We start from the raw sequence: 11,546 nt of genomic DNA, 5'->3' as shown, positions 1-11,546 counted from the left end.
TCTCTCTCTCTCCGCCCCCTCTCTCTCCCCCCCCCCTCTCTCTCTCTCTCTCTCTCTCTCTCTCTCCTCTCTCTCGTCTCTCTCTCTCTTCTCTCTCTCTCTCTCTCTCTCTCTCTCTCTCTCTCTCTCTCTCTCTCTCTCTCTCTCTGGGTGCTTTCTCACTAGGCATCCGGTGCCGTTTCCAAGCACGATTGACCCAAAAGTAGTGTAATGAGAGAACACTGCGTTCTGTCACCGGGGACCACTTGAAAAGGTGGTTTGGGGAGCGAATCAGCGTCCCTGGGCACAGAACGGCACGGAACGATTGCAAATGTGAGCACAACTGTACCAAAACACGGAAGAAGCTTGGTGTAACAAGTGCTTCTGTCTGAGTTTTAAGGAGGAGTGTGCTAACCTCAGAATAGAGTTGTATTCATACTTAAATTTAAAAAAAATAATAATAATTTTATTATCTTTTCCCCCCTTCTTTTTCCGTTTTTCTCTGCCTCCAATGTTAGTCGTTATGCCAATTCCAATCCCCTCAGTGGCGAATCCTCATGGAAGCCAATGGAAGCCAGGCCTCCCTATATGAAAATATGAATTAATATCAAATATGAAATATGAAAAAGAAAAAAAGAAAGAATTTTTTTTATATAGTTTACAATAATAATAAAAAAAAAATCATCTGTGTTATAATTTTTTTTTTTTTAAATGTCTCCCTCTTCTCCTTATCACTCTCTCTAACACACTGTGCCTACTGCAGCAGAGCAGAGGAGAGTGGAGAGGAGGGAGGCGGGATGTCCTTCTCCAGCGTCCCATGTTAAACCAATACTGGCCAATCCGATTCGAGCAATCGACTAAAGCACTGCCCACACCTTAAAACGGGGCTTTGAGAAGAATAATTAGTTTTGAGTCTACATACTGGCATCTAACGTGAACTCACGTGACAATGGCTGAACCATAGGTGACGTTATCCCCTCGCAGGATTGATTGATTGATTGTTTGAAAATGTTATTAACAGCAGGCACATTCAGACTAATCCTGTATTCTATTATCAAACATTTAGCACTTTATTAGCCACTTAGTTTTAGCCGGCGGGACATTTATTGAGGACCAGCAGCACAGCACACCACTGTGACTGTGGATATTATCTATCTGTCCAGGAGGAGCAAGTTTATTGACCAGGTAAGATGCAGTTTCTACTGTAGCTTGCATGCTAAGCTAGAGCTACTAATGTAACGTTGTGGCTAGCTTGGATGCTAACTGAGTGATTGATTGATTGATTGATTGATTGATGATTGATTGATTGATTGATTGAAAAGTTTATTAACAGATTGCAGAATGGGTACAGTACAGTACAGCTCAATACATACAATTGTTAAGGGATGCAGACCAGAGAAAGACTTTCGTCTCGTTTACATCAGGGTCCCCCATTTTCAATTCATCATAACATATATGACATACATGACATACAGATAGACAGTACTGCTACATCTATACATTTATGACATATCAGATTTGCAAATACAGTACTGTTTGTGATACAAAAGTGTCCAGAAAAAGAGTGTATATACATTTGACGTAGAAACTGTACATTGGAGGAGGTTGGGTGGGTGGGGTGGGGTGGGTTGGAGTGGGGTGTGGGGGGGCTGTACATTGGAGGTGGGGGGGGGGGGGGGGGGGGGGGGGGGTTTGGTAGGGACACACACACATTGTACACTATACATTGAATACTGACAAAGCCATGACTGAGTTGTCCTTACAGTAGAGGAGTGAAGTGTCATGTTTATTAGTCACATCCCTGTGAAGGAGGAGTGAAGTGTCATGTTGCATGATGCTAGTAGTACAGTAACTAGTATATTGGTGCGTCCTAGGGTTAAATGCTACAGTATGCTAACTATTTGAAAAATAACTGTTCAAAACTGTTCTCTTGGCTTTGTTTTGTTCATAGTAGTAACGCTGCCGAGCCATACTGTACATGTGACTGCTTGTTTGACTGGCAATGGCCGCCGAGCCATACTGTACATGGTGACTGCTTGGTTTGACTGGCAGTGCCGCCGAGCCATACTGTACATGGTGACTGCTTGGTTTGACTGGCAATGGCCGCCGAGCCATACTGTACATGGTGACTGATTGGCTTAAGTAAAAAAAAAAAAAATTAATAATATTTTTTTTTTAATAACTTTTTTTTGGCATCCCTATTATTTTACCCACGCGACGCCACTGAATCCCCTTCCTGGTTGGAGAATTATCCAGCGCCTTTCCTACAGAGATATTATTATTATTATTATTATTATTATTATTATTATTATTATTATTATTATTATTAATATTATTATTATTATTATTATTATTATTATTATTATTATTATTATTATTATTATAGGGGCACTTACTATACAAGTATTATTTATCATCTGGTGCCACCTAGTGGGCGTTTACTGCAGACTGTGGGACTCCTGGAGACAGAAACTGTGAACAGGTGGGCTGATTCAGAGTCTGCGTGACGCACTATTTAAGAGACACTCATAGCCATATGCCTGTAATGAGAAAAGCCCCGTATGCGATCTAACTGGCTAAAGGTATGTTGCATTGTTGTCTTTGTATGCGCTGTTTATGTTCGTAATATCATTTATATATGCATAGCACATGTGGCTAATGAATGCCGTTTTGTTTCCCGTTTGTACAGGTAAATAATCTGACTGTTAACTGACGGTAAAAGTGACTAATGACTGATGAATACTGCCGTCTAAAGACTACCAGTAATCTAATGGCTACTAATGACTAATGCTACTAGCTACCTACTGTCTAATTGACCACCTGCTGGCTGTTTGCCAATGACTTTGGAGTTTTCGAGTGTTTGGATGCTATATCCTAATAAATAACATTCAAGCAGATGTTGGAATTGTTTCCTTTGGTCCGTATTAAAACAGTTGATCGCCTGCACCCTTCCAATGGGGAGATCTAGTTGACGCACATTGACAGTGACTGCTAGATAATTGGACAATTATTTACAGAACGCGCCCCGCTATGAGACGGGACGGACGGAACGCAGAAGCAAGTGCCCGCGTGAGATACCCCTTAACGTCAAGGTGGAACCAGGACGGAGTGGATACACACGACGGGGCACATTGGAGAGGACGCGGTCAGCTCAAGGGAAGTGAAACATTGATGTTGACTGCTTATTGGGTTGGAATCGCCGTATTCCGCCCACATGCTGGTTGCTTGAAGTGGTGGGGTCGCTGAATTCCATCCAATGTTAATGCTAAATGCTAGCCATTAGCCAACCAATGCTAATACTGCTAGCCACCAATGCTAACGCTGTTAGCCAAAGACTGCTAACACTGCTAGCTGCCAATGCTTAACGCTAGCCATTAGCCAACCAATGCTAATACTGCTAGCCACCAATGCTAACGCTGTTAGCCAAAGACTGCTAACACTGCTAGCTGCCAATGCTTAACGCTAGCCATTAGCCAACCAATACTAATACTGCTAGCCACCAATGCTAACGCTGTTAGCCAAAGACTGCTAACACTGCTAGCTGCAAATGCTTAACGCTAGCCATTAGCCAACCAATGCTAATATTGCTAGCCACCAATGCTAACGCTGTTAGCGACTGCTAACACTGCTAGCTGCAAATGCTTAACGCTAGCCATTAGACAACCAATGCTAATACTGCTAGCCACCAATGCTAACGCTGTTAGCCAAAGAATGCTAACACTGCTGGCCACCAATGCTAGCTAAAGAACATTCATTGACACCCATGCCTTGGCTGTGTTGAACTAAGCAACTACATTGTTGCTCCAAACGCTGTGAACATTATCATTGACACCCCTATGCCTTGGCTGTGTTGAACGGTGCAAATATATTGTTGCTCCAAATGCTGTGAACTATACCAATTAACCAAGAACTGTAACGGTGCTCACCAACTCTTTCCTACTTGCTCACTCACATTGTGGACTGTACCTCAAGTTTCAAGTGAGTTAAGCGAACTACGTTTGACCCACCATACGGTCCCGTCATTAACCCCTGCTGGGGAAAGTGTCATTGTAATTATACTGCTACACGACAACTGTACAACTGTGCTTCTGACTGTTGACTCCATTGTTTACTACTGCCTGCGACGAGTGACTCTGCCGTAAAAGGAGCTCCAGTTGGGGCAACGGCTGACTGGGACAAGATGGAGGGTGTAGATGTGGAAGAGCTAAAGAAGAGGCGTACTGCGGCGCAGACAGCTTTCACAAGGAGAGCCAACCAAGTAGCTGACAATGTTGACACCGCATCGCCAGCGGAGCTGGTCAACGACAAGAAAGCTCTTCAAGTAGAGTTTGCTAAGCTCGTTGACACGACGGGAGACTATGTTGGAGCATTGGAGGAGGCCGACGGAGCTGCACATGCTACCGTGATAGCCGACGCCACAGCAAAGAAAGACGCAAGCAAGCAGAGGAAAGTGGCACTGGAGAAGAAGAAAATTTTCTCGGAGGTATGGTCCCGCTTCGTTCAGCCAGAGTTAGGCCCCCTTGAAGTGGAGTTCAAGGAGGCCTTGGAAGAGACAAAGAGACTCAGCACCCAATGGGCACCCAAAGACGAGAGAGCGTTGGAGGGGAACAAATTGGAGAGGAGACTCAACGCCTTCGAACAGATGGTGAGAGAGTGGAGATACTTTCTTCCAACTCCCAACATAGCTGAATTGGGGAAGCGGTACAGGCACCTAGACGAGGAAAGAGCAGCACTAATGGACAGATGGTCGACCCTCCTAGAGCCTGGTGGAAAGGGTGACATTGGAAGTGCTTATGAGGATGAAGAGGAGGAAAGGACACACAACATTGAAAGGGGCAGTGACGTGACCAGCCCACCTGGCGTCGCCAGGGACGCTCCTCAACATGCCACTGAAGCTGGCCCCTCCCCGTCCGCCGACGATAAAGGTGAGGTCGCTCATGCCCATTCACCTCCCCAGTGTAACAGCGGTCAAGCAGAGGGCGCTTATGGAAGCCCTCCCTTGCCTCCCGGCAGCCATGAGGAGGCCTCCAACGCCGTCCATCTCCAGTATGGAGTAGGGACCGCAGGAAGTGGGCCTCTCCATCATGTTGGAAGGCAATCACCCCCACGGGTAAGACAACCCGGCAGGGAACCTCGTCTCAGTTCATCCGTCACCATCTATATTCATGCCAACCCCACTGACACGCCTCAGTCACAAGGTGACCGCGCCACGCCACCAGGTGATGAGGGCGCAACGCAGGAAGGTCTCGCTCACCACAGAGACCACCAGGGGGCCCGACCTAGGATCAAGCTCGCCGCCATCAATCTACCCAAATTCTGTGGGGACAGAAGGACCTATTGGCGCTGGCGGGATAACTAGGAGGACTTCCAGGCGCTGGCAGAACCCTCAGGTTTACCAGTGTGTAAACTGTATCACCTACTGGACAGTGTGGAAGAGCCACTGAGGAAGAAGCTTGGGCTGGATCGCTGCAGAACCGCGGATGACATTTTCAGGCTCCTAGACAACCGCTTTGGGGACAGGAGAGTGACCGCAAGCCTGATCCTCAAGGACCTGGAAGAAGTACCTGCAGTGCGAAGCAACCAGCCTAGGCCGATGATAGACCTGGTCCAGGCAGTGGAAACCGCACTGTATGACCTGAAGGACCTTGGAATGGAGGATGTTATCAAGAACCACTTAACTGTCGCCGCCATAGAGAGGAAGCTGCCTATAGGCATGAGAGAGAAGTGGATCTCCTACGAGCGTGACCCCGCAAATGGCGTCACGCCCAGAAGCTACTTCGACAGGCTCTTGTCATTCTTGAAAGGACAGGAAAGGATCCTCGAGAGGCTAGCACAGCTGGAGATCGGAACCACCCACGCTGGCGATAGACCAACCCAGCGTGAGATGCTGAGCGACAGAGGTAGTGAAAGACAGTCATTCACCAGAACAACAGTGAGTGATGTCAGGAGGGAGTCCCAGAGGGACCCGTGCACCATGTGTGGAGACAAAGCACATGGAGGGAGACTTTATTTCTGCCCGGCCTTCAAGAAGGCTTCATTGACGGAGAAGAGAGCCCAGGTGAAAAAGGCAGGGATGTGTGCCAAATGCCTCGATTATCACGGGGTTGACGGCAGGTGCATGGAGAGATTCTTCTGCCAAGAGGAAGAGTGTGTGGAAGAGGACGGCCCTGTCGTGCATCATTTCCTCCTCTGCCCCAAGACACAAGGGAGGAGTGAGGCAACTGATGAGCCACCAGCTAGGAGAGGACCCCAAGGCCTGACAGAAAAGCAGGAGGAAGTCATCGCTGGGTTGGCGCTCCAAATGGAAGCATTCAAAAGGGCCTTCACGAACAAAACAACCTCTAAAGTGTTCACCGGCAAGAGCCTGGTGGACAAAAGTGGCTTAAAAGAATACCCAGTCCTGATGATGCTCGTGGATGTCACCACAAGGGGAGGAGGCTGTGTGGGGGCCTTGATCGACCTCGCCTCCGACACGAACTATATCACACACAAAGCCGCCAAAAGACTCGGGCTGACCGGCGAGCCAATCACACTGGTCGTGTACGGTGTGGGGAAGATGGAAGTCAAAGTTGATACAAAGCGATATGTGGTGGCGATCAAGGTATGGACCCCGAAGGGGACCGTAAGGTGCCATGAGATGATATGCTATGGCCTTGAGGACATTGCCAAGGTGGACAGAGTGGTGGACTCTGAGCAGCTGGAGCTGTTCTTCCCACGTGTCCAGCCAGGAGAACTGACCCGGCCCGAGACCATCGACCTGCTCATCAGCGCCCGGGAGGGTCGCTTAGTCCCACAAAGAGTGGGGAGAGTTGGCGATCTGGTACTGTGGGACGGCCCGCTGGGCAAGACTGTGAGTGGTGCGCATCCAGACCTCTTTGAGGGGGTAGAGTTGACGGCACGCCAATCATTGACCCACTTCGCGCACTCCATGGGGACGAAGGCCGTCGGAGTGAAGAAGCACCTCGCGGTAGACCTGACCGAGAGTGGCCGCCCGCCTGGAGCGAAGGAGCAACCAGCATCACTCCCTAACGACCATAGAATCTCACAGTCGGCACTCCTGAGAACGGAGAAAGCCTCAGGAGGGACCTCGCATGGCGTTGAGCCTACACCAGACAGGTCCGGTCTGGTCAAGGTGGGAGGCGTAACGCCACAGAAGCCAAACCAAAGACACTGGTCCAAAAACGCCCCAAGAGGGACCCCGAGTGGAAAGGAGCCTACACCAGGCAGACCCGGTCTGGTCAAGGTGGGAAGCGTAACGCCACAGAGGCGAGACCAAGGACACTCGTCCAAAAGCGCCTCAAGAGGGACCCCAAGTGGAAAGGAGCCTACACCAGGCAGACCCGGTCTGGTCAAGGTGGGAGGCTCAACGCCACGGAGGCAAGACCAAAGACACTGGCCCAAAAGTACCTCAAGAGGGGCCTCAAGTGCAAGGAAGCCCACACCAGGCAGGCCCGGTCCTGCAAAATGGGATGCATTGACGGGCAAGGAACGCCAAAACACGTCCGATGAACTATGCCTGGCTGGGCTGGAAGGAGAAGCCCACAGGGCCAACCACGAGGGCGTTGCTGAAACCCTCTCACAATTGAGGAACAATGACCGACGTCAAAAGTCGCCTGTTTCTGGCACAAAGAAGGACGTCGAAAGTCGCCTGTTTCTGGCGCAATTGAGGACGCCGAGGATTGCCTGTTTCTGGCACGATTGAGGATGTCGTGGATTGCCTGTTTCTGGCACAACTGAGGACGTCGAGAATCGCCCGTTGCCTACATAACTTACGTAGTTTTCACGGACGCCGTTGAGCTACCACTGTAGATAGAACGAGAGTTGTATCTTTTCTTTTGTTTCCCTTTAAATATAAGAACAATTTGTATGGTTTGGGTAGTTTTCTGAGCCCTTACGGCCAGAATACTAGGTGGGAGGTGGAGAATTATCCAGCGCCTTTCCTACAGAGATATTATTATTATTATTATTATTATTATTATTATTATTATTATTATTATTATTATTATTATTATTATTATTATTATAGGGGCACTTACTATACAAGTATTATTTATCATCTGGTGCCACCTAGTGGGCGTTTACTGCAGACTGTGGGACTCCTGGAGACAGAAACTGTGAACAGGTGGGCTGATTCAGAGTCTGCGTGACGCACTATTTAAGAGACACTCATAGCCATATGCCTGTAATGAGAAAAGCCCTGTAGGCGATCTAACTGGCTAACGGTATGTTGCATTGTTGTCTTTTGTATGCGCTGTTTATGTTCGTAATTATCATTTATATATGCATAGCACATGTGGCTAATGAATGCCGTTTTGTTTCCCGTTTGTACAGGTAAATAATCGGACTGTTAATTAACTGACGGTAAAGTGACTAATGACTGATGAATACTGCCGTCTAAAGACTACCAGTAATCTAATGGCTACTAATGACTAATGCTACTAGCTACCTACTGTCTAATTGACCACCTGCTGGCTGTTTGCCAATGACGTTGGAGTTTTCGAGTGTTTGGATGCTATATCCTAATAAATAACATTCAAGCAGATGTCGGAATTGTTTCCTTTGGTCCGTATTAAAACAGTTGATCGCCTGCACCCTTCCAATGGGGAGATCTAGTTGACGCACATTGACAGTGACTGCTATATAATTGGACACTGGTCGTTGCGCACTCTACCCCTTACCGTCGGTCTGGGAGGGCGGAGACTATCACATGCTTCCTCCGACACATGTGTACCCAGCCCACAACTTCTTTTCACCTGGCAGCGCGGACTCTCACTGGGAGAGTGTAACGTGTGGAAGGTCACACTACCTCCCTCCAGATCCTTCCCTCGCTGTGCAGGCGCCCCGACCGAACTGTAGGATTCGCTGTTTACGACCCGGACCCACCCACCGGCTTCCCTCCCGCGGACTCTGCCAATCGAGCCAGTGTGACGGCCGGCCAAGCCGGAGGCAACGCTGACAGCCGGATTCGATACCAGTGTCTCTTGCGTTGGTACTGAGCGCTTAGTCCGTTGTGCCACCCAGCCGCCTACCAATTTTTTTATATTACTTAGGTCCATTTGGGATTGTGAGAGTCTGTAAACCTGCTCCAACGAGGGAAGCTGTGTTTCAATTTCAGCCAAGCGCTTACGTTATACTTATAACTAGGGTTGTCAGTTTATCGCGTTAATTAGATTAATGAATTACACAGCAAATTATCGCGTTATGAAAATTAACTCAAAATTAATTACAAAAAAAAAATATATATATATATATATATTTATATATATATATATATATATATATATATATATATATATATATATATATTTTTTTTTTTATAATATTTTTTTTTGTATCTCATTCATTCCATAACAATGTAGAATACACATTTACAGACTTTTTTTTAATATGGTCCATTTGCATGTTCTTGGTATCTGATTCTAGGGACATCTATGAATCTCAGGGAATGTATTCCCAGTGTCAGAAATACTGTGGGCTAGATTGACAAAGTTGCACCCTTACTTACAATTCATTATGAATTGAAAATGGGGGACCCTCATGTAAACAAGACGAAAGTCTGTCTCTGGTCTGCATCCCATTAACAATTGTGTGTATTCAGCCGTACTGTATTGTACCCATTCTGCAATCTGTTAATAATATTTTCATTCAATCAATCAATCTGCGCGGTGATTGATTGAATGGAATTTTTATTTTGAGTAAATTGTAATGAACCAAATGAGAATATCAAAAATTTCTTTTTATCTTTGACTGTGTATAACACCATGCTCAAATTGACCAGACCTGAAAAATCTAAACAAATTAATAGATGGAAGATGATTAAACAGAAGGTTTTGTGGATACAGTACTGAATTCTGCCATCCGGACACATGCAATTTGAAATATGATTATAGAATATAGAATATCAGGCATAAAATGGTTATGCGATTAAAATGCGATTAATTTGATTAATTAATTACAAATCCTGTAATTAATTAGATAACTGTTTTTAATCGCCTGACAGCACTACTTATAACGCTAACGTTACAAACCCATATTTCCACTGTCGAGTTATGATGACTGCTCCAGCCATTTAACGTTATGCACGTGTAACTCTGCCACAGTCTTAAAGGGGAACTATCTTATAAATGGCCTTTTTGAGTGTTTAGCATTGTTTCCTAGCTATGTGAACTTATATTAATATGATCTATGTCTCTAATTCTCATATTGGCGCATTATTCCAATTCTCCTCTCACAATATTCACCCTCACAGTACATCAAGATGGCCGCGCCTGTGTTGGCAGCTAGTCACCTGAGCTGGATGTTTGTTTGGTTTGTCCTGTTTGTATGTTCTGTGTTATGTGTAAACAGTGCAAAATCAGTGGCTGTGTATGATCGACATACCTTGCTGAACATACGTGAGACGGTGTTGTGCTCCCTATCCCACCGATCTGAGCAGTGGAATTCCCACTGGGCCCTGCGCAAGGAAATCCCTGGAAACATCTGGACGTCCTCCTGCAGCTGTCCTAGGACTAGGCGGCCCAGAAGACGCGGCAAGCGAGCGGGATCTGCGGTGAAGCGTCGGAGGTTAATCCAAGAGCGCACATCTCTGCCCAGTCGCTGTGCCTTTTCCACAACCTGGGACTCTGGCGTGGGTCTGTCCTGCCTCCGGGCCATCCTTCCTGCGTCCCTGTTGCAGCTATCGGCCCCCACTCATGTGATCCACCGGCGGCGGCTTACGCGTATGGCCCCGGTGTCTGTGTGTCGGCGTCCTGAAACCCGGCCCGGTTGACTGCGGCCGCTACCCCGAGCCTCTACATTCGGCAGAACTGGATCGGACTCCATCAACTTTGGATTAATAAACGCTAGATCCATAGCCAACAAATCGTTCTTTTTGAACGACCTCTTCGTCTCAAAGGACTTGGACTACATGCTCATTTCTGAAACCTGGCAAAAAACAGATGATTTTGTCCACCTCAATGAACTGTGCCCACAGAACTGCGCTTATTCCTGCGCCCCGAGGTCCTCTGGCCGAGGGGGTGGACTGGCTGTTGTCCACCGGGACTGTTTCTCCTCATGGAGGGTGAGTTCTGGAACTTATTCATCATTCGAGGTACTTGTAAACAAAATTGGGCACACAAACCCCTTTCACTGTGTATTGATCTACCGACCCCCTGGGAAAAATAGCTCGTTCCTCGCTGATTTTGGTGACTTTCTAGCGTCCATTATTCGCTTGGACAGGGTCTTGCTGATTGGAGACTTTAATATCCATGTAAACAAGAGCTCTGATAACTTTGCCACTGACTTTTTAAATGTTACGGACTTGTTTCATTTCACCCAGCACATCTCCGGTCCGACGCATTGCAAAGGCAACACGTTAGACCTTGTGTTCACGATCGGGTTAAAAGTCAGCAATGTTAGCACAGAGGAGTTATTGGTGTCCGATCACAGCTGTATTTAGTTTAGCCTAGCGTTCGATAATGACTTTGTTCCATTGAAGTGTGTTAAAAGCTCTCGTATTATTAATAGCACAGCTATAGATAGCTTCCTTGCTAGCTATGATAAAAATGTTTTGGTGTCCTCTGTTGATG

At 46.9% G+C, this 11,546-nt stretch overlaps 1 protein-coding gene across 1 annotated transcript in view; it reads right to left on the bottom strand.

Annotated features, from left to right (window-relative positions):
• The window catches only part of chrna1 (cholinergic receptor, nicotinic, alpha 1 (muscle)), a gene marked incomplete at both ends in the record, with an annotated part of 58,945 nt that extends 54,943 nt beyond the window's left edge, over positions 1-4,002 (bottom strand). The window contains one exon of the mRNA XM_084321936.1: positions 3,987-4,002. Coding sequence (XP_084178062.1) covers positions 3,987-4,002 — 16 coding nt within the window. The remainder of the gene's footprint in view (positions 1-3,986) is intronic.
• Between the last annotated feature and the right edge of the window lie 7,544 nt (positions 4,003-11,546).

This window comes from Notolepis coatsorum, assembly GCF_963971535.1.
Source record: "Notolepis coatsorum genome assembly, chromosome: 9".
NCBI lineage: Eukaryota > Metazoa > Chordata > Actinopteri > Aulopiformes > Paralepididae > Notolepis > Notolepis coatsorum.
This window is presented reverse-complemented; position numbering and strand designations above follow the sequence as displayed.